Raw genomic sequence first — 24,859 nt, forward strand, 5'->3', positions numbered from 1 at the left:
AGTTTATGTTGCTGCTCATGGTTACTCTTAGCTATATCGCAGTAGTTACTATTTCTAGTGATTTGTCACCAATAGTTTGATCGCGGCGGGTCTGTACACGTGTATACGCATAATACGTTACATATGCTTATGTTCAGGTTCAGCTATCAGTCCCTTCAGCAGTCGTTGATGCCTTGGAGATCTTTCTTCAACATAAAAATTACTTGCAAATGCTTGATGTCATTAGTACAGTTGCATGCGGCTTCCGCTTATTTTTCTCCACACATTTAATCGACGCCCCAAAGGCCGATTGCGCAGCAATATTGAACCGATGACGAGGTTTGGCCTTATATAAAGATTTTCAGCATTTAGAGATAGCGCCAACCCAAATCAGGGTAGCAAACCGTTGATTCGAAACGCACTCCTAATTAATAGCGTCCACCTAATGGAAATCAGCGCTCCCTTTCTTGTCTAATACAACGAAGAACAGTAGGTAAATCAAGTGTCACGCTTTCCTTGATTCTGTCGAAACGTCTAATCTAGTGCTCACAAACGCTCCGTTTATTTATATACAGGGTGGACACGAATTCCAACAAAAAATGTCTTATATTTTTCGGGGATATCTTTGAATCCTGTGCCTGTAAGAAGTACGAGTATTCCTCCCTATATATGTGAAGAATGCCAATAACACCGAAAAAAGTTTGGCGCCGTTCAAGAATAATTTGTGAACATTTTGTTTAAGAGATCCGTGGTGTCCTGCGGTTCGTTACATAATAATCGTATGACTTTTTATTTCTTTTGTCTTTTTGTCTGCGTTGCACTGATGATGTCTGTACAATAGCTCTAATGTTGACGGTATGAGCTTTGTGTCTTGTTCCGTTCACCCACGGTACAGCTGCTGGTAAGAGCAATGCCAACTTTACTCTTAGCCCTCAAACTTACATTAAGTTCAGTCAGGGGTTTGTTTTTCTGGCAGCGTTAGTTGTACGTTCTACCCCTATACCTATGTACATACTCCGCAAGCCACCGCATGGTACATGGCGGATGATGTCTTGTACCACTACCAGTCGTATCCTTTCCTATTCCACTAGAAAATGGAGAGAGGCGAAAACGACTGTGTATATGCTTCTATACGAGGCCTAATTTTTCCTGACTTCCCTTCGTGGTGCTTATGTGAAATGTACGTCAGCGGCAGTAGAATCGTCTTGCTGTGTCTAGGCCTCAAACGCAGTTTCTCTAAACTTTCTCAATACCGTTTCACGAAAAGAACGTCGTCGCCCTCCAGGGTTTCCCATTTGAGTTAACGAAGTATCTGCGTAATACTCGCGTGTTGATCGAACCTGCCGGTTACAAGACTAGCAGCACGCCGCTCAATTGCTTCGACGTCTTCCTTTATCAGACCCGTTGGGGAGAACCATACACACTAGCAGTACTCAAGCGTGGAGCGCACTAATGTTCTATACGCGGCCCCGAGCTACGCCTTCCTACATTCTACCGATACACCGAAGTCTGCTATTCGGCCTCCCTAGTACCGTCCTTAAGTGCTCGTTCCATTTCACATCGCTTTGTGGCGTTACGCCTAGCTATTTAACCGACGTGACTGCGTCAATCGACTCACTACTAATGCTGTATTCGTTACAGAACAGTTTTTCCTATTCATCCGCATTAACTCATATTCTTCTATATTTAGAGTAAGTTTCATTCTTTACATCAACTAGAAATTCTGTCCACGTCATCCTGTATCCTCCTGCAGCCACTCAACGACCATACTCTCCCGTACACCACAGCGCCATCAGTCAACAGCCGCAAATTGCTGCCCACCCTGTCCGTCAGATCATTTATGTATACAGAGAATAAGAGCGGTCCTGCCACACTTTGCTGAGGCACTCCTGACGATATTCTTGTCTCTGATGAACACCCACCGTCGACGAGAACGTACTGGGTTCTATTACTTAAGAAGAGCCGCATGCATATCTCGGAATCTAATCCGCATGCTCAGACTTTCGTTAACAGTCTGCAATGGAGTACAGTGCCAAGCGCTTTCTAGGACTACGGAATCTACCTGTTCCAGTCCGCGGGATATCAACAGTGTAAAAGGACAAGATGAGTTTCGCACGAGCGATGCTTTCTTAATCCGTGCTGATTAGTGAGTAGAAGGTTTTCTATTTGCAGGAATACACAGGAATGCTGAGAGGCTTACTGATGACGAGTAGGACGAATTGCGCCTCGTGTATGGGTTCACTGTATGTGTTGGAAGAGCGGTACAAGGACGCTATCTCGAGCTGTTGGCCGGCCGGAGTGGCCGTGCGGTTCCGGGCGCTACAGTCTGGAGCCGAGCGTCCGCTACGGTCGCAGGTTCGAATCCTGCCCCGGGCATGGGTGTGTGTGATGTCCTTAGGTTAGTTAGGTTTAATTAGTTCTAAGTTCTAGGCGACTGATGACCTCAGAAGTTAAGTCGCATAGTGCTCAGAGCCATTTGAACCACTTTTTTTTAGCTGTTCCCGCATCGACAGAAACCACATCGCTATGGTTTTTTCTTTCTGGGGGTTGTTGCACTACCCCGTGATTTGTATTGTACATACTAGTGTTTGACTTTACGCTATTGCGATGGTATTTTCACGTATAACTGGGGTAAGAAGTGAAATAAATCATAATTACATTATTACTTTGTAGCAAGTCACTGCCAGACAATAGGAGTGCTTCTTCAAAGAATTCATGAAGCCACCGTGGCAAATCACGGGAAGCTGAGGTAAGAAATATCCGTTATTAGGCTGGTGAAAATCCGCAATGGCCGAGGCAGATGCGAACGTCAGAGACAGTGGAGTGTTAAGTCTGCTGTGGGATTGTTGGAGACAACGTGATTGGTCCTTACTTCATTGTGAACTTCTTAACGAGTAAAAGATACGCACAGTTTCTTATCAAAGTGCCACCGACTCCCCTAGAGAAAGCGCCACATTAAATACGTGGATGTATGAGGCACAAGCTCGTAGGTGATGGGCTGCCCGCTCGTTTGTTGCTACGACAGCGCTCGTGCAGCCCTTCTCTGGTCGCTGGACAGGACGTGAAGGTGTTGTCAGGTGACTTGCACGCTCGCCTTATTTGACGCCACTGGACCTTTTCACTGGCGTAAAGTCAAAGATGAAATCTATGCGTAAGTTACGATGACCCAAAGGATTGAAAACATCGCACTGTTGCAGTATGTGCAATGATATCCAAGGAATCTTTTCAGCCTGTCCACAAGTACTTGCACTGGCGACTGGAAGCGTGTATTGCGATATATGGTGGGCATTTCGAACGCTTGATAACGTGAGGAGTATTTAAGGAAATGTTTATTACCTCTTGATTTTGTTCAAAATGGTTCTAATGGCTCTGAGCACTATGGGACTCAACTGCTGGGGTCATAAGTCCCCTAGAACTTAGAACTACTTAAATCTAACTAACCTAAGGACATCACACACATCCATGCCCGAGGCATGATTCGAACCTGCGAGCGTAGCGGTCGCGCGGTTCCAGACTGTAGCGCCCATAACCGCTCGGCCACTTCGGCCGGCTCTTGATTTTGTGATTTCCTTTTTTGTTGCAGTTGCTGATTTGGCCGTGTATCTTTCTTTCAGTGCCTTGGCAGAATCCAAAGCACTAATTGTTACCATACTTGTGAGTCATCCTTAAATGCCACATCTTTTCCCTTCTTTTCGGTGCCTCGGTCCAACCACCCGTAGAGGAATGCCATTAACATCAGTTTCAAATTAAAATTTGCTGCACTATTTCGTTTTCATGTTCAAAACAGATAAATCCCAAGTTCCAAATATTGTGATCTCCCCAAACTAGTAATCGGACTTTGAATAGTGAAACGCCGTTGAAAAAATAATTACGATATTTTAAATGCCTGAGGAAATATCTGATGTGAATAGCTTAGCCGACTCACCCTATACAGGAAACTGCATTGCAAAATTTTGTAGTATACTTTATCCTTTATATCTCAGTACGCAGTATACTATTTTGCAAAAGCTTTGTTGGACACACGTTTCAGTTCGTTTCAAAAATGCTAGTCACCTCACTATTTGCGCAGAAGGGTTCTATTGTTTTCATCGATTACAGGTAAGCCTCCCATGAGCCTGTTATACACAGAAGGTAAAATTTGTTTCAGTATTTCCTGAAGCAGGAACAGTGAATATTGAATGAGAGAAAACATTACGGTATCATACTCGTTCAGAAAATATCAGCTTCCGATCTGTCGTTATACACACACACTTGGTGTGTGTAATACCTTGGCTAGGGATACTCCAGATCTACTCACGCCCATTCGACTTCCACATTGCCTACTGTGACTCATAACTCTACAAAACCTTACACCGCCCAACAGACCAATGACTGATGTTTGTACCACTGCAGTGCTGTGCATTCGTTTTTGTGATGGCTGGCTTCTGGCCAGCAGCACGGCTAAGAAAAACGAATCCTGTCTCCTCTCGTTGGGTAGTTATGTCAATAACTCCGGTACATGAGCTCCAATTGAAGTGGTCTGCAGTAGTTTACGAGGATGTTTCGTCCGTGTGCAATTCCCACACAACGCTTGTGATGTCTGTAGCCCATACCAGTTAATTCCCAAGGCCTACTAAAGCCATATCAGAGCTTAAAGTTTCCCTGACGTCCACATTTCATGCAAACTGTTGACCTACAGCTGCTATGACCTGACAGAATACCAGAACTTGTAAGCCTCCTCGTAGCCTACTGGATGCAAAGTGTATTCCGCAACAGCTGACCTGCGTGTTGTTCTCCTTCTACAGTTTTCCTTACGTTCTTAGTAGCCACATACACGTCTCCACAAATACTTCGTGTTCTGCAAATTCCTTCATTTTCTGTGCTTCCCGGGCATTTTTGGTCGACCTGAGGGATTTCTTTATCTTCCTGGTGGGTTTAGAAACGATATTCCGTTTCTTGAAGATCTGCTCAATTCTGTCAGTGACGTCTTTAATGAACGGTAGGAAATCTTCCGATTTCACAGACGGCTGTACACAAGCATGACCTTTGCATTGCTGTTTTAACGCTCCTTTTTTTTGCGAATGAAACTATGGATTTCTTGAAGAAATTCATTTCATCACGGCATAATAGTCTGGAACATTTTTACAAATTTGTCATTCTCGGTCATGAAAGTTTACATTTTACAGCTTTGTAATTTTTTTTATTTCCTTACTTGTGAACTAGAATAATTTATGTCGTAACGTTAACACAACAACACGTCGAGTGTTCTGGAGTGTACGAGGGGCGTTCAGTAAATAATGCAACATACTTTTATCTTCTAAAAGCAGATTGGTTTTATTCAGGATTCCAGTACACCATATTATACCGCATCCCTTTTACCTACAAAACCGTACTTTCCAACATGATCTGCGTTCAACTCAACGATCTTACGCCATTCACTGTGAGGACCTGTATGCTCGCATGGTACCGCTCTACTGGTTGACGTCGGAGCTGCATCAGTAACCTTCCCTCGTTGACGTGCATCATTCATTGTGCCGAGCGGATTGTAGTCGGAAGGTGCGCCATCCGGGCTGTAGGGTGGACGAGGAAGAGCAGCCCAGTGAAGTTTTGTGAGCTCCTCTCGGGTGTGTAGATTTTCGCGAACCCTTGCGTGTTTAACTGTGGTCTGTCGGCCATCTATAATGAGAATACCCTCGCATTCCAACATTGCAGGAGTCAAAGCTGTGTGGGGCCGGCCGGCAAGTGGGAAATCGGACATCTTGTTGCGGTGGTAACAGACACCTCGCCCAACGACTCACCGTGCTTTTGTTCACTACTAGATCTCCGTAGACATTTTCCAAATGTCTGTGAATATCTGCGATGGTATGGTTTTCCGCCAAAAGAAACTCAGTGACAGCTCTCTGCTTGGAACGCATCTCCGTTCCAGGCGCTAGTTTGAAAGCTTCGTATGCAACCGCCACCAACAGGAACTTCATGAAACTATGAGGGATGAAGTGGGAAAATAACACGATATTCGACAGCAAATTCAACACTTTTCAACCGACACTGGCTGGCCAAAAAATTTGTTGCATTACTTATCAAACGCTGCTCGTAGTATGAAACTCTTGACAACTCCGAAACATGTACAGACAGTTCCGCTGACTCGAGGGGCGCTACACATCCTGGGGCCCGTTCTGAGTGTGGTTCGCGCTGCCGCCGTCCATTATCGCTCGGCTAATTGTGAAGCTCAGCGCGCACGCGCTGCTTGCGTAAACGCGACGCGGCTCCGCCTGGCTTGACCTGGCCTCCACACGTTATCGCGACCTTCGCCTGCAACACCTGTCTAACTGCACACAGCGCACTGTTCACCGCCCCACTGGTCGTTTTACGTAAGCTGATGCTCCGGTCTATATGCACCATGTCGTTCGCTATAAGTATCCACTTCCCTGCCACCGTCGTAACTCTTATGCAAGTCAGTACACCCATCAGACTTTCAAAAGAGTCTCGGCACTGTTCAATACTTGACACGTAACATCTGCACTGGATTCTGAGAGCATTTCTGTGATGCTGCATTAACAAACGTGTGATGGTTCGTGCTTCAACCCTTCGGTTGAATTAACTCCATAAGAGGCCCACTCTCTGAAATTCTGAAGGTAGCAGCGGTAAAATACAGGAAGAGAAGCGTTATTTACAACTTGCACAGAAATAGACGACTGTTGAACGAGACGAGAGACAGAAAAGCTAAATACTGCTTGAGAAGTAAGTGAGACAGGGTTGTAGTCTATCCCTGATCTACATACTCCGCAAGCCATTGTATGGTGCGTGGCAGAGGGTAGCTCGTACCACTACTAGCCATTTCCTTTACTGTTCCACGCGCAAACACAGTGAGGGGAAAAGGATTGTCTATATGCCACCCTACGAAACCCCAATTTTCTTATGTTCGTGGTTCTTACGCGAAATGTACGTTGGCGACAGTAGAATCGTTCTGGTGTCAGCCTCAAATGTCGGTTCTCTAAATTTTCTCAGTAAAGCTCCGCGAGAAGAAGGTCGTCTTCCCTCCACAGATTTCCACTTGAGTTCACGAAGCATCTCCGAAATACTCTCGTGTTGTTCGAACCTACCGCTAACAGATCTAGCAGCCCGCCTCTGAAGTGCATCGATGTCCTCTTGATGGCGGTCTCCAACATTCGAGCAGCGCTCAGAATAGGGTAGCACTAGTGTTCTTACGTGGTCTCCTTTGCAAGTAAGCTACACTTTTCTAAAATTCTCCCAAAAACTGAAGTTGACCATTCACCTTCCCTACTATCATCCCTGCTCGTTCTATTCCATATCTGTTTGCAACGTTACGTCAAGATAATTAATCGACGTGACTGTGTCAAGCAGCACACTATCGACACTGTATTCGAACATTACTAGATGGTTTTCCTTCTCATCTGCATTAACATACGTTTTCCTACATTCAAGGCAAGGTGCCATTAATCACACTAACTACACATTTTGCTTCTGCAATGATTCGATGACGACACCGTCCCATACACTACAGCTTCATAAGCAAATAGCCGCAGATAGCTTCTGACCCTGTTTGTCAGATCATTTATTTATATAGGGAATAAGAGGGGCCTCCTTACGCGGTACCCTTGTCCCTGATACATTCAGCATCGAGGACAAAGTACTAGGTTCTATTACTTGAGAAATCTTCGAGCCACTCACATATCTGGGAACCTAATGCGTATGTTCGGATTTTCGTTAACAGTCTGCACTGGGGCACCATGTCAAACGCTTTCCGGAAATCTATAAATATGGTATCTGCCTGTTGCCGTTCATCCATAGTTCACAGAGTGTCACGTGAGGAAATGGCAGGCTGACTTTTACATTACGTTAATACGTACTGAAGGTTATCTGCCTTTTCACCACAGGTTGATCATATCTATGTTTTCATTCACTACTTCTTCTGATTTTTCAGTTTTTGGCTACGATAATGTTATTCCGGTTTCATAAAATATCTTCACTCCACCCACAAAATTTCCTCGAAAGGGTTGTAATGCAAAATTTCCTTCTCCGACATACGCAGAATACTTACCTTTCATTTTGTTGTACGCAACTTTCTCTGTTGTAGCTTTGACACCCAATTTTCTTGTGCAGCTTTCCTACATAAATTTCACACCCAATTCTGTCCTTATGGAGGTGTTTGTGATTTTATCCTCACTGATTTGACGAACTTAATTTCTAATATTTCTAAATGCCTAGGATCCTTTTCTCGTGGAGCCCAATATTCTGCTCCAGATAACCAGGCAGAATCTGGTATTACTTTATAAAACACTAACCCTTCGCCCCTCCTTAGGGAAACCTAAAATAGGAGGTTCTTGGGTGACACAATCTTCACAAGCACCATATGGATGCACCTCTGTTTTTTTTTGTGTGTGTGTGCAGAATTAGCAGTGATTGCATGCAGATGTTATCTTACAAGTACTTCGTAAAGAGAAAACCAGACAGTTTGCCATGTATTTAACAGCGTACCTACGTTCACAAACTCGTGCTACAGGAAACTACAGGAAAGCCGTCTTTCTGCTTTCTTATTGAGCCTATATATCGTAGAAGCAACAAGGGAATTAAGGGAATGGTCCCCCGCGACACTCCACTGCCACCTGCCATCTGTGAGTGGCTACTGCACGTTGACATCGAACACAGGCGGTGGTCACGTTAATGTGACTGGACCATGTTACATTAAATGATGTCTGGATTGCTCGTATCACTGCGCGCCGATCAACAGAGTCTATTCGGATTACTGTTATGATATTACAAAAAAGTTGCGTTTCCTACTCACTTTTCCAAAGGTAAGTCAGGTCCGGAGCCTTATTTTTAACCATTCACGCATACGTGAAGCTACTGTCCTAGCGACGCATACGCGTACGTCGTCAGGTGCTCGGCGGTAACAAAAGCGGCGGAAGCCTTAAGCAGTGGGCGGTGAGCAGGAGCGTGGTCGTTGATTGATTGGAGCCTCACCCTCGCCCCCTGCCCCACCCGCCGCTGTCGATCGCCGGCGGTTATTTGCAGTGGGCCATTATGGCGCGATGCGATGTGGGTCAGCGGCGCGCGCATGCGCCGTGACCTTTCGCGTCGCCACGCCGCTAACACATCGATGCTCCCACCCCCGTCTCCACCCCCACCCCTCAGGGCTTCCGGAAGGACGGGTGCCGCCAGCAGCGACGCCGACCAGTCGTCCTTCGAAGCTCCGAAACATCTTTCTGCCGCCCATGTCGGGAAGGCTGTCACGCAGCCCCGAGCGATGTTCTGCATACTTGTGCCTCTCGAAAACTTCCTCAGACTGCAACAGATATTTCTTGTCACACGCCTACTCGTTCTCGATAGAAAACCAGGGTACCTTCAGTCTGAAACTTCCTCAAACTTCTATTGCAACGTGGACACCCTGTCATACATCATCTTCTCTCCCAACAGAGATTCCAAACACTCGGGAACTTCTCTTCCCTCGTGCTTGCACTCTGCATCTATATCTGCGTAAATATTCCGCAAACCATTGTAATGGTTACGGTGGAGGCACATACTAAACCAGCACCATTTATCCATTTTCCTCCTTCTTTAGCCATATTGCGACAGAGGAACGTGTGTTCAACGCACCGAAGCGTTTTTGTCTCATCTTTGGAAGTACACTACTTTTCACATGAGATTCAGCATCTTTCCTGTAGTGTGTTCCACTGAAGATTGCTGGGCACTCCTGTGACTCGATCGTCATTAGATATCTACTCACATTACTAAATTAAAGTGCTCACCTAGGATTTTCTGTATTTATGTGAAGGCTTATCTCAAGAAGTACAGTAGGGATTTTGATACGGTCTTCACTAATAGTCAGAGCGATTCACGAGGAAATTTTGTACAAGGTGTAAAAAGAAGTAACGAGATTGATTTTTTATCTAACGAAGTTTTTTTTTTAAACAACAATATTGTCCTCATCAAAGGCAGTTGTATATCGGAGGAGTCGTTGTTCCCAGTTCAAAAAATGGTGCAAATGGCTCTGAGCACTATAGGACTTAACATCTGAGGTCATCAGTCCCTTAGAACTTAGAACTACTTAAACCTAACCAAACTAAGGACATCACACACATCCATGCCCGAGGCAGCATTCGAACCTGCGACTGTAGCGGTCGCGCGGTTCCAGAATGAAGCGCCTAGAACCGCTCGGCCACAGCGACCGTCGTTGTTCCCAGTCTTGGGAAGGCTTGCAACCGTTAGAGCCTTTAACATGTTGGTCACGTTCTTCTGAATATTCTCCAGAGACCCAAAATGACCTCCTTTTAAGACATTTTTCACTTTCGGGAAAAGAAAAAAGTCACAAGGACTAAAATGGAACAGTAAGGATGCTTTTTGAGGTCAAAAATTCACTGACGGAATCGCCGTGTGACATCGGGCGTTCTCATGATGCAGCATCCACTTGTCTGCAATGTCCAGTCTCAATCGAGTCACCCTTTTCCTGATCCTTTTAAAGACATGCTTGTGAAACACTTGGTTGACAGTTTCTGCTGGAGGTTTGCTCTCACATGAGTACGAATACGTTCGACGTTTTCATCGAATTTGAAACAGGAGACCTCCCTGAGTCAGGTTCACCTTCGATGTTTCCCCGGCCTTCCAAAAGTAATTTGCGCCTGCGAATAATGTGTACTCTTGATAAGTAATATCTGCGCGGTTCTGGCGTTGCAGTCTGGAACCGCGGGACCGCTACGGTCGCAGGTTCGAATCCTGCCTCGGGCATGGATGTGTGTGATGTCCTTAGGTTAGTTAGGTTTAACTAGTTCTAAGTTCTAGGGGACTAATGACCTCAGCAGTTGAGTCCCATAGTGCTCAGAGCCATTTGAACCATTTTTTGTGCTGTGACAGCTGTGACAGCTGTACAGATTGCCACCGCTGCCCTTGAAACACATCCTGGCCGGATTCTGTGCTGCGTGGACGTCCAGAACCTCGTTTGCAGAGTTGAGAATGTTCAGTTCACCACTGATAACCAGCGTCGTTGCACAAATGACGAAGCACGTCCAACTTGTGTGGCAGTTCTCCGAAAGGACCAGTAGTTCAAATGGCTCTAAGCACTATGAAACTTAACATCTGATGTTATCAGTCCCCTAGACTTAGAACTACTTAAACCTAACTAACCTAAGGACATCACATACATCCATGCCCGAGGCAGGATTCAAACCTCCGACCGTAGCAGCAGAGCGGTTTCGGACTGAAGCGCCTAGAATCGCTCGGCCACAGCGGCCAGCTTCAGAGCCTCAATCTGACCCCTTTCAAACTCGCTCACTTGGCTGCTTGCTTCACACGTTTGCACCACACTGAGCCTTCTGGTTGTGAGCATCTCCTATTAAAGGGTACGGTGCTCTGGTAGCCATTCCAGTGCTCTGTCTGTTGGCAGACGACGATGAAATCATTATGAGCACATGTATTACCCTCCAGGTGGCATATTCCGTCGTCGGATCAAAATCTACGTCGTCTTTCCATGTGCACTAATTTTCTTTCGGCAATGCACATATGCGGTCACAGGTATGTGGTCTATATTCTTTTAAGAGGGTGACGCACTGTATTCTGTTTCAGAATGTAGCACACTCTGTTTATCATCGCATAACCTGTGAAAAGATGGTGCTGCACTCCTGTACAGTCTTTACTATCTACAACTGCCTATGCTGCCAAATAAACAACTCGCCTGACTACAACACTTCCAAATATCACGCTTACAACGCCATGGACGAAAGTAGTAAGCAGAGGCATCGCACCTGATTAGTAGACCCTGCTACTTCTGTGAAATCTCGTCGTCACAGGACCAACGGATTCAATGGAAAGGCGGCTAGTGCAGCCAGGCAGCATGAGCGAACCTTTTTAGCTCTAACGGAAGTTGTTCCCCACTACTTTATGTATCGCCCCTAGACGTCGCAAGTGTTGCAGACAGTAACGGCAGGCAGTATTACTGAGCTGCGGCCTAGTCTACCGTTGTGTAACGCAGGTCTCGAGACGGGACGGGATTGTGGGAGGGGCGATAGGGCCGCCGCGATATGCGGCTGTGGCGGCGAGCCTGGGGCCGGCGGCGGATCAATAGGCCGTGACGTCAGAGGCGGCGGTGGTGGCGGCGGCGGCGGCGGCAGCGGCGCAAGTATCGACCGCGGTGTAGCGGCGCCCGGCCGCCCGGCTGCTGCGGCCGCAGCGCCGTCTGCAGAGGTACCAACAGCGGGCACCTATGGGAAACCCTCACCTCAACTAGTCAGCAGCCGCAACGATCGATGCTGGGTCGCTGCTGGGCAACTTCGGCGAAAACTATCCAGAACTATCGAACTGGGCACCTCGAAAGGGGAAGGAAGATTAAGGTTTAACGTCCCTCCAAAAATGGTTCAAATGGCTCTGAGCACTGTGGGACTTAACATCTGAGGTCATCAGTCCCCAAGAACTTAGAACTACTTAAACCTAACTAACTTAAGGACATCGCACACACATCCATGCCCGAGGCAGTAATCGAACCTGCGACCGTAGCGGTCGCACGGTTCCAGACTGGAGCGCCTAGAACCGCTCGTCCACACCGGCAGGCAACGTCCCTCCGGCGACACGCTCACCACTGACGGCGTATGAGATTGGGGAATGAAAGGCGAAGGAAACATTCCGACATTTGCCTCGAGCGATTTCCGTAAATCTCGAAAGGACTAAATCTGGGGATTGGGACCACTGTCTTCAGAATGTGATTCCAGGGTCTTACAAGAGCAAGATCTCTGAAATATCAAAACAGCGATATCTGTCTTAATATTATCCACCTTATGGATGTGAGGTGATGAGAGACGCAAAAAAATTCGTAGGCTTCGCGAGATATATATTTATCTGACATCCTAATTTTACATCACTTTATTGCTTAACATTCCTGTATATGCGGGATTTCAATCAGTTTTCTAAATTACATAAAGTTGTGTTAATTTAAGCGTACAGTACATTATTGTTTCTTTCTGGCCTCAATACTCGGTCTGGTATGCTGCGCGCCAGCGTGCAGCAAGTGTTGCTGTTGTGTGGGAGAAGGCTTTGGAGAGTCTCGCCGTGTGGACACTCGTCCGCGAGATCGTTCGCGCTTTGTAGGTCTGCTTTCATCGCTTCATCACTATCAAAGTGAAGTTCTCGACAGTATTTTTTAAGTTTTAGTAACAGATGAAAATCTGATACGGACAAGTCGGGACTACATAGAGGTTGATCGATAACAGTGAACTCAAGCTGTCGGCTTGTTGCAGACGCCACAGCTCTCGCATGTGTTCTGATTTTGTCATGCTGAAGGAGGAGGTGCTCCATTTGTGGACAAACTCTTCGAATTCGTGCTTTCAGTTTTCTGTACCATATTTCTGCAGCGGTGGCTTGTACACGCTCTCGTGATGTGCCATACTTACCTCACATCTGTGTCTGTGTTATCCGACGATTTACGAGCTCATCAACTCGATACAGACGAATCTCCTCGGTTGCCATATACTCTCAGATATGTCACACACGTTGCGGTTAGCACAACGGTTTCCTTCATTATAATCGTGAACAACCCAATGTCGCACATTACTGACGTCGATACAATCGTCACCATACACGGCTTTTATTGTTCTATCAGTTTTCTGAATTAAATGCTCTCCTGTAACTTTAAGCTAGCAGTACACTACTGTTCGTTTCTGGACTCAACAATGGATCTGGTTTGGCAACCACGAGTGCGCAGCGCTTGTGGTGTGGGATTACGCTTGGGAGAGAGTCACTGTGTGGGCACATGTCTGCTTGTTAGGAAGCCACGTTGGCCTGCAGAGTTTATTTTGTAGAATGTTCTGATTTGCATTACGTGTGGGAATGGCGATATACGAGGGCGTGCTGAAAAGTAATGCATCCGATATTTTACGTGAAAACTCTTGAAACTTTTTAAATAAAGCCAACTTTATTAACATTCTACATGTTGACGGAACCACAACCTCACCTCTGCTTGTACCACTTCATCGCTATCAAAGTGAATTCCTCGAAGGCTTTCTTTAAGTTATGGAAACAGATGAAAAGGCGTAGGATTGTTGTAAATGTCGCAGCTCACGTGCGCCGTGTGACATTGTCATGCTGAAGAAAAGGGTGCTCCACTTATGGAAGAGCTCTTCGAATTCATGCTTTCTGTTTTCTGCTTCTTAGTTCTGCGTAGATGGCCAGTATACGCTCTCATTATATCACGAACAATCTATCATCGCACATTACTAATGTCGATACAATCAGCACCGTACATGGCTTTCATTCTCCTGTGGATTTCGGTTGGAGGCACTTTGTCTGTGGTTAGAAATTCGATTGAAGCACGCTGTTTCTCATGCACCGCCATGTTACACGTTACAATTCGGACTCCTCTATCGCAGAGGGTGCCAACTTGCGTCAGCGAAGAAGGAAAGTCGTCTGGGTAATATGACACGTAATACCTTAGCCGATATTGGGTACAGAATAAAAAACTGAGGCATCACTTTTCAGCACACCCTCGAATTACTGGCATCCGGTTTTTAAGGAAATGAAAAATTGTGACGATGGATTTCCTTAAACAGCATGTTCCACTAATAGACAGCCCTCCACACATCTCGCAACTTCAAGAAGAATGTAATAATTTCCTGGCCACAATTATTTATATAAGAATGTAAAAACTGGTAGAAATCGATCCGGGGATGATCAGTTTGGGTTCTGGTGAAGTGTACGAACACTTGAAGCAATACTGATCGTAGATTGAGAGAAATGTTTTGACACTGTAGACTGGATTATTCTCTGAAATTTTGAAGGTGGGAGGGATAAAATACAGAGCGTGAAATATTATCTGCAACGTCACCAGAAACTAAACAGCAATAACAAGGAGTCCAAGGACATGAAAGGAAAGCACCTACCACTGACTTCATTGAATCTGTAAGCAAACCGTAAACCAATCCAAAGAGAAATTGGGAAAGGAAAGTAAAATTCACGAGTAACAAATGTAAAAAAGCTGATGTTTCCTGATGGTACTGTAATGCTGTCAAGATGTTGTCTTGAACTGAGGTTAAAAGAAGATTATCAATCAACGAAAGTAAAATAAGGATAATAGAGTGTAGTCAAATTAAATCAGGCGATGCTGAGGGAATTACATTATAAAGGCGATATATAAAGTTGCAGATTTAGGTTTGCTATTTTCCCAGCAAAATAAATGGCGATTGAAGAAGTAAAGAGGACATAATATGCGGAATGACGACAGTAAAAACGCATTTCTGAAGAAGAGAAACTTCTTGACCCTGAGTATGAATTTGTGAAGGAAATGATCTGGAGTGTAGCGTTTTACGGAGATGAAACGCTGACAGCAGAAAGTTAAGACAAGAAGACAATAAAAACTTTATCAATGCGGTACTGCAAGAAGATTACATGGGAACATAGCATAACTAATAACGAGGAACTGAACAGAGTTGTGGAAAAAGGAAATTTCTGCCACAACCTGAGTAAAATGAGAGTTCGGTTGGTAGGACACATCCTGAGGCATCGGGGAACAGTCAGTTTGGTAACTGAAGGAAGTATTGGGCAGAGGAGGTGAAACCTGTAGAGGGAGAACAACGCTTGCACTAAAGCAAGCAGGTTGAAGTAGTGGTTGTCAAGTTAATCGTTACGTTTATTCAGCATGTGACACACAATAGAGCAATCTCAACACACAGCTACTCAATTCGAGAGTCAAGCTCTAAACGTCCGGCTGTTTCTGTTGACGTTCCATATTGGAACATGAAAAGTAACGATCATTTAACAACGTCATCCGGACGAAAAATTCTCTTCTTGTTTTTAAATGTCCAGTTCACATTGCTCTTTTCAATTCTCACACATTACAACCTCTAATATTATGGAAGGGAGCTGTTGGTAGCTTGATGCATTTAGCGTCCATTGCCCACACCACTATATAACATGAACTGGCGATTTTAAATAAGGCAAGAACGTTCTTGTTGATATCAGTTTATTTTATGGCTGTACTCTGCAAATTCAAACACGTCCAACTGCTGGTTTCAACACTGATAAATGACGAGATCTTGACTCTCGAAACACGCAGCCGTGTGTCACCACTGCTTCATTGTGTGCTGAGTAAACGGAACGATATTCGTAACCCACTTGTTTCATCATCAGACTCCTTCTTCAACACCAACTGCTCACGAATAACACACGCACGTCACAATAAAGGAAGTAAGTTGGCACTTTGACATATGAACCTCTTCTTAAGCTTACAAATGTCCTTCGGTGACGACCATAGCTATAATTTTACGCATTTTACGGCACGCCCAATGAAGACTGATAATTACTTGCTTTTACTCCAGCCGCAGATGAAAGAATTAGCAGTTTGAGTGACCGAGTTTATATGGAAGGTAAGGGATGGGCAGATTGGTGGGAGGGAGACACTGCCTTCATCAGCAAGTTCATATCCCAACGCTTCCCTGTAGTGGTATTAACCTCAAATTTCATGTGTGTTCTATGCCCGACGCAGTTGACAAGATGCTAATGTCGAAAGGACAAGTAGTACATAAATTCGTAAGAGAAAAACGATAACTTACAATACTTCTTCCTAAACATCATATTGTAACGAAAACTCATTGAAATGGAAACAATGAAACAAGTAGGACTTTAGCCGGCCGGAGTGGCCGCGCGGTTAAAGGCGCTTCAGTCTGGAACCGCACGACCGCTACGGTCGCAGGTTCGAATCCTGCCTCGGGCATGGATGTGTGTGACGTCCTTAGGTTAGTTAGGTTTAAGTAGTTCTAAGTTCTAGGGGACTTATGACCACAGCAGTTGAGTCCCATAGTGCTCAGAGCCATTTGAACCAAGTAGGACTTAAAAATGGATACTCTTTAGAAACGTAGAAGTGTTCAAACAAATTTATTTATTTGATGTACTTTTAGAACTCTTCCTCCTGCTAAATATAGGCAAATCGCCTTTGTTTCTTTCAAAATCTTTATATATTGTTGCGTTCAATTTTGTAATATCACAGAGCTCTAAAATTACATTGATCTTGATTGACCTCTGATTAGTTAGCTATATTTTTGTTTTCTTCTGTTTCAGCAAAAATTCTCCTTTTCTACGTCCTGTTCTACACATGTCTGGCTGGGTTTTTCTCCGCGATGCTTGCCATTTTCTACCAGACTCTGGACATGAGGATTCCGAAACGAGAGCTAGATGGATCCTTAATCGGAGACAACCCAGGTAAATTTCAACTGCTGTACCTTCTGCACTTTGCCTTATTTTCTGCACATTTCACCTACTCATTGGCCACAACAACTAATTTTTTCTCCAAGCATCTAGCAGGCTAGTGTTCCTCATAACACATGTAATGTAAAGCAGTTCTCGCAAACACTCGAGTGTAACTAAATGACAATGTAATAATAACTACCACTTTCTCAGAAGTATAGCAGATGAATTTTGGTTTGTCAGTATTGTCGGTCAACTTTCAGGGACGTATTGACAAAGTGGAACTTCTGACTCAACGACAGCAAAGATAGTAACGTTTAAGATATCCCCATATGTTCTACAGGGGATTCAAAGGATCGAAATCGCTATTTTATCCAGATCACCCACTTTACGAAAAGCCTGACAGTCGAAGCTTTTTTATTAAAATATGCCACATTGTTTAGATTGATTTTCACAGATAACGCTTCCTTTCAGTACAGGGACCACTAATGGAAGAAGTTGAAATAAATACGCTCTCTATTTTCCGTCTTAACCACGCGTAAGAACTTGGAGGATTATGGATACTCTGCCAGAGGAAACCTTTGAAATACCGAAGTTTTCCGTCCGTTTGCATTCTTGTAGAAGTTAATGGTATTCCTCTAGCTGAAGTGCTGTCACTTAGAAGGACAGCATGCTAACCCGGTACGTCCTGATGGAATTATTTCGCAAAATTTGTAACTTACGTTAACGGATGGTCGCTATGGTCAAAACACCGTGTTCGTTTTGGACAGTATGTCTGCCGGATACTAGGCATTTCCCCAGTTTTCCATCCGTCGACGCGCCTTGAAAGAATTGTTTAAGTATCGTGTTGAAATGTACTGGGAAGGAGCAAAACGAAGACCGTAGTGAACTTTGCCACATTCTACATATCCAAAGAACTGCACAGTTTGTGGTGGATCGTACTTCGCACCAGTGTTAGTGCATCTCTGTCCTGTTCCATTCGCGCATTGAGAAAGAGGAAATTACATGTTTGTTTCGCTCTGGACGCACCCTAACGTACCTTATTCTCACTATCCCTAAGCGAAACACGCGATGTTGGCAGCAAAAAATGTCGCAAAGGCTTTTCTGAATACTCCTACCGTAAAATCATCCAACAGCGATCAGTGGAAACAACGTCGCATTTCTTTCAAGGACCCCCATTTCAGATACCCGATTGTCTCTATATTTCGCATCGGCAATACTGATATGCTGCCAACGGTCTTGCCACAATGGAAAGTTAAGCGCTGTTGGGTGACCGCCATGGTCTGCCGAGCGCTCTTGGCTATCACGATGCAGTCAGCCATTGTGAGCTAATGCGGAGCTACCTAACTTGAGAAGTAGCGGCTCCATTCACGGATACTGACAATAGCCAGAGAGCGATGCGCTGACCACCTACCCCTGCATATCCGCATCTAGTGACGCCTATAGGCTGAGAATGACACGGCGATCGGTCGGTACCATTGGGTCTTTAAGACCTTTTCGGACAGGGTTTGTTCGTTTGTATATCCATCTGCTAATGTAACTGTCCTAACAGCGCGTCTCTATATGCGTGCGATTTATGCTCTCATGCTTACTTAGTGAGGAGTTCATGCGCCCAGACAATACTCCGAAATTGGTAGCGATTCCCGTAACAAATGAGTAGCACTTTCTCGCAACTCCTCAGTAAACCTCATTTTTCCATTTGCTTTCCCTATTACTGATTTTACTCTCTCAGCCCCTTCATGTCGCTTCTAGATATTTAAGCAATTTGACGGTCTACAGGAGCTCAGCGATTATCTCTTAATCGAGTACTATCGAGTTATCCTTACTATAGTCAAAGGACGATGCATACTTGTGCACACCATCATGGTCATTGAACACTCTGATGATGATGATGTTCCTATCTGATAACACAAGAGATAGTGTTAACATTCTTTGGGGCAACGCCGATTGACGTTGTCAGGTGCTATGTTTGTTTTGTTTGCAGATGATGCAAACATTGCAATAAATAGCAAATAAAGTCCGGTTTTAGAAATTGCTGCTAATCAAATTTTCACTGGCATTAATAAATGGTTTAAAGCCTATTCACTGTCATTAAACTTTGAAAAAACCCGCTATATGCAGTTCAGAACCTGTAAGAGATTTCTTTCCAGCATGTGTATAACATACGAAGAGATGCAGATAGAAGAGGTTGACAGTGTTAAATTTATGGGATTATAACGCGGGGATAAATTCAGTTGGGAAGGGCATACTACAGAACTGCTGAAGCGCCTAAACAAGTCTGCATTTGTAGTGCGAATGAATTCAGATGTAGAATATGTAAGTATAAAAAGGGCTAGCATATTTTGCGTACTTTCATTCCATTATGTCATATGGGATCATATTCTGGGTAACTCGTCAAACCGAGCGAAAATTTTTAGAGTGCAAAAGCGTGTAGTAAGACTCACTTGTAGTGTAAGTTGAAGAATATCGTGTTAAAAGAACAGGGTATTCTGACCACTGTTTCTCACAGTCAGTATACTTATTCCTTAATGAAATTTGTTGCGAATAATATGTATCTGTTTTCCATCCAATAGCTCAATATATAGTATCAATACTAGGAATAAGAACAATCTACGTGAAGACCTAAAATCATTTACCTTGGTCCAAAAATCATTTACCTTGGTCCAATACTCAGGAACACATATTTTCAATAAATTGCCAGCAACCGTTAACAGCTTGGTTTCATATAAAGCACAATTTAAACAGAGTTTGAAAGACCTTTTGGTAGGCAACTCCTTCCACTTGCAGATGAACATTTCAACAGGGACTCAGGTCGGTTTAAGTAAAAATGTCTGTTAGAGTTCAGGTTTGACAGCACTTGTCATAACAGTCAAGATTATGTATTTTGTGTATGATAAATTTATTAAAAGTGCATAACTGTTTCATTCTGACAACAATTCCTTACGTTCCAGTTTACTATAAATGTATTCACGTACTAGACAATCTCCTGATAAATGATCAGGGCAGTGAGTATTATATTCAGATGTTCTATGTTTTTTATGTTATACTTTCTCGCATGTTCCACACCCACGACAATCATCTAATTTTTGGGGTCTGTGGAACGAAAACCGAATCTAATCTAATCTGCTCTAATCTAATCTAATCCTTAGAGCACAGCCGATGTTATCTTCGTTTTTGTTGAGCATTCGCCGTCCAGTATAATGTAATAAGTTCTTCAAAAAATAATGCGCAAAATCGCATACCTGTTAAGATACTCGCTACGGTCGCACCTACTCGTACATTATTAGCAGCGAAAAGTGTCGAACGTCTTCTCAAAATGTAGGAAGAAGGAATCTACCTGTTCATATCGTATGTGTACAAAGGAAGCTGTGTTTCACACACAAAGCTTTCATCAAATCTGTGCCGATTCTATAACCGAAGCTCAAAGAACGTCACAATGTTCACGCTTAAAACGTGCTTTAAGATTCCGCAAAGACGGATATTAGCAATATTATTAACTATTCTATGCATCTGGCACTTTATGCTTTTTGCAAACAGGAGTGATCTGCTCAGTTTCCTGTCGCACGAGATTATTCGTCGTCAAAGAGGTCCTTGTTAACTTGGACTTTAAAAAGGGCTATTCCCCAGCGTGTTCAATATAAAATACACTACTGGCCATTAAAATTGCAACACCAAGAAGAAATGCAGATGATAAATGGGTATTCACTGGACAAATATATTATACTAGAACTGACATGTGATTACATTTTCGCGCAATTTGGGTGCATAGATCCTGAGAAATCAGTACCCAGAACAACCACCTCTGGCCGTAATTACGGCCTTGATATACATGGGCATTGAGTGAAACAAAGCTTGGATGGCGTGAACAGGTACAGCTGCCCAAGCAGCTTTAACATGATACCACAGTTCATCAAGATTAATGACTGGCTTATTGTGACGAGCCAGTTGCTCGGCCACCATTGACCAGACGTTTTCATTTGGTGAGAGATCTGGAGAATGTGCTGCCAAGGCAGCAGTCCAACATTTTCTGTATCCAGAAAGGCCCGTACAGGACCTGCAACATGCGGTCGTGCATTATGATGATGAAATGTAGGGTTTCGCAGGGATCGAATGAAGGATAGAGCCACGGATCGTAACACAACTGAAATGTAACGTCCACTGTTCAAAGTGCTGTCAACGCGACAAGAGGTGACCAATGGCACCCCATACCATCACGCCGGGTGATGCGCCAGTATGGCGATGACGAATACACGCTTCCAATGTGCGTTCACCGCGATGTCGCCAAACACGGATGCGACCATCATGATGCTGTAAACAGAACCTGGATTCATCCGAAAAAATGACGTTTTGCCATTCTTGCACCCGGGTTTGTCGTTGAGTACACTATAGCAGGCGCTCCTGTCTGTGATGCAGCGTCAAGGGTAACAGCAGCCATGGTCTCCGAGCTGATAATTCATGCTGCTGCAAACGTCGTCGAACTGTTCGTGCAGATGGTTGTTGTCTTGCAAACGTCTCCATCTGTTGACTCAGGGATCGAGACGTGGCTGCACGATCCGTTACAGCCATGCGGGTAAGATGCCTGTCATCTCGACTGCTAGTGATACGAGACCGTTGGGATCCAGCACGGCGTACCGTAGTACCCTCCTAAACCCACCGATTCTGTTAACAGTCATTGGATCTCGACCAACGTGAGCAGCAATGTCGCGATACGATAAATCGCAATCGCGATAGGCTACAATCCGACCTTTATCAAAGTCGGAAACGTGATGATACGCATTTCTCCTCTTTACACGAGGCATCACAACAACGTTTCACCAGGGAACGCCGGTCAACTGCTGTTTGTGTATGAGGAATCGGTTGGAAACTTTCCTCATGTCAGCACGTTGTAGATGTCGCCACCGGCGCCAACCTTGTGTGAATGCTCTGAAAAGCTAATTATTTGCATATCACAGCATCTTCTTCCTGTCGGTTAAATTTCGCGTCTGTAGCACGTCATCTTCATGGTGTAGCAATTTTAATAGCCAGTAGTGTACATTGGTGCGTAAAATTTAAGGACGAGAATAACTTCCGCATAATGTCTCAGTGTCAACTAACTTAGCTCTATGAAATTTGGATCAGACATAGAAAGAACTGCTACAGCGTAGTAAAGAACATAACTGAAAGAAATACGCAACGAGTCGAACAGAAATGGCACTTTCATTCAAAGACAATAATCACATTGAAATCATCGCTACTCATAATGGATCCCTAGGCATTAAAAACGGCAGGGCATGGTTCGTAATAAGGTGTGTGGTGACCACGTATGACAGCGCATGTGCTGTAACGTGCTTCAGGCTGGCCTCAAAGTTGGTGAAAAGTTCTCGTTGTACGACGTTCCCATTCCTCCACAGGTGCGGTTGAAAACTGGTGGATGGTGGGTGGTGATGCGAACGTGTTGCAATACGACTCCCCAACGCATACCACATGCTCTCGATGGAATATATACGATATTTCAGTTCCTGTGTTGTTCAGCACTACCATGCAATGTTCTTTGGGACTTGCATGGATGCATGCCCAAAGAAACATTGCATGGTACTTCTGACAACACAGGCACGGCAATATCGTATTTATCTGCCGACATCGGGCAAGCGACCTTCTGTTAAAAGTGTCTCCCTTGTATGAGAATGTTCATAATGGATGTACCAGTGCAGACTGCAGACATATAGTTGAAGACGTATGGAAGTTTGGGTCTGATCTTGAAGCGTTCATGGATAGCCAAATGGTAAGGCGAACAGTGAGAAATCCATGTTCGAGTCCCGGTCCGGTACAAATTTTCGCTGTCGTCATTCCGTTATACAGGTGAATGGTTGTCTCTATTCGCAACTACGAATACATTTCACAATGGGATTTAAGTCGGCGGAACGGGCATGCCAGTTCATTCGTCAAACATCATCTCTTTTCAAGAGCTCCTCCACATGCGCAGTTCGATGCAAACGCACAATGTTGCCCACAAAAATAAAGTCAGGGCCGAACGCACCCCCCAAGAAGACGCCTGTGAGAAAGCAGTACAGTATCAAAATAACATTGAGCGATTAGTGTACAGTGTTCAAAGATCTGGAAGTCCGCACGACCATGTAATATTATGTCTCCCCATACCATAACAAATGGACCAGCAAAACAGTCACGTCCGACAATGCACGAGGTACCCTCATGTGGCGAAAGGTGCGAACATTAATTCACTCAGCGTCATTGTCTAACATTATCGAAGTGCTGTGGTTCAGAGATGTGTTGACAGTGAAAATGCGGGAGATCTCGAGGTGTGCCAGAAATGTCAAAGGTGGTCTCAAAAAGTGTGCTATTTTCCATTGTAATCTTCAAATCTTGTTCATTTATTAGATTCAGAGACTTGGAAGAGATAGCCTTAGAAATTTCAAACTCTTCCAAAAAATTTAGTTTTTTGCCTTGTTGGCTACGTGAAGGATGATTTGAGGTGCTGGGCAGTAAATGAACAAGCCTGTGCTCCATAGTCCAGTCGGTGTATTTCTTCCTCTTGTTATTTTTAATTTATTCATTTATTAGTGCCTTTAATACCAATTCATACTTACATCAACTTTTAATTTCCCCAGATTGTCTGATGATGCCTAGAACACGCGAAACGTGTTAAGTGTTATAGGAAATTATACAAGAAAGTAATCACTGCAGCAAAAAAGTTAAATAATGATTCATATATCAGTAGAAATAATGGCAACAAAAAAATAAAATCAGTTTGGAAAGTGATCAATAGTAACTTAGAAAGAAGCAAAGTGAGAAACAACATTGTTATTAAAACTGAGGACAAAACTATAAATGATCCATTACAAATTGCCAATATATTCAACTGTCATTTTACAAGTGTAGTTCAAAACCTCATACAAACCCAAAGTAGTACAGACATCAGTCATAACATCACATTGAATTCCGAAACATGTTTTTGTATCCTGTAACAGTACATGAGGTAGAGAATGCCATAAGCAAACTAAAAAATAAATTATCCTGTGGCACCGATGGTATTCCACACAAAATCATTAAACACAGCAGATATATTTCTCCTCTTCTTGTAGATATAATTAATGCATCTTTCAGTACTGGCACTTTCCCTAGAAAGCTGAAACAATCAATTATAAAACCATTATACAAAAATGGGGATCATTATGATGTAAAAAACTACAGGCCTTTATCAATGTTATCTTGTTTTTCAAAAATTATAGAAAGAGTAATGTATGGAAGACTCTCTACTTTCCTAAAAAAAAAAGTGGAATATTGGTCAATGAACAAAATGGCTCTCGAAAGAATAGATCAACTGAAACAGCTATATACAACTTTCTAAAACTTGTCCTAAATTCCATTGATAATAATGAAGTAAATTGTGGGGTCTTTTTAGATTTATCAAAGGCCTTTGACGTTATTGATCATAAACTACTGCTCGAAAAACTTAGTTGCTATGGACTCCGTGGTACTGCTCATGCATGGTTCAAGTCATATTTATCTGGCAGATGCCAGAAAGTAGAAATAGTTCATGATGGAAAGTCATACTTTTCTGGTTATAAGGAAGTTAGTTATGGGGTGCCCCAAGGTTCGGTGTTGGGACCCCTGTTGTTCTTGATCTTTATAAATGACTTGCCAAACTATTTAACACAAGCTGATTGTGTACTTTTTGCTGATGATACAAGTCTCTTTATTAAAGCTCAGAATGAGACTGACCTTA

At 43.8% G+C, this 24,859-nt stretch overlaps 1 protein-coding gene across 1 annotated transcript in view; it reads left to right on the forward strand.

Annotated features, from left to right (window-relative positions):
• LOC124595316 (sodium/potassium-transporting ATPase subunit beta-2) overlaps positions 1-24,859 on the forward strand; it is a 153,374-nt gene that overhangs the window by 96,066 nt on the left and 32,449 nt on the right. Inside the window, exon 2 of the mRNA XM_047134016.1 lies at positions 17,011-17,151. Within this exon, the coding sequence (XP_046989972.1) occupies positions 17,011-17,151 (141 nt within the window). The remainder of the gene's footprint in view (positions 1-17,010; positions 17,152-24,859) is intronic.

The sequence above is a fragment of the Schistocerca americana genome, chromosome 2 (genome assembly GCF_021461395.2).
Source record: "Schistocerca americana isolate TAMUIC-IGC-003095 chromosome 2, iqSchAmer2.1, whole genome shotgun sequence".
Lineage (NCBI taxonomy): Eukaryota > Metazoa > Arthropoda > Insecta > Orthoptera > Acrididae > Schistocerca > Schistocerca americana.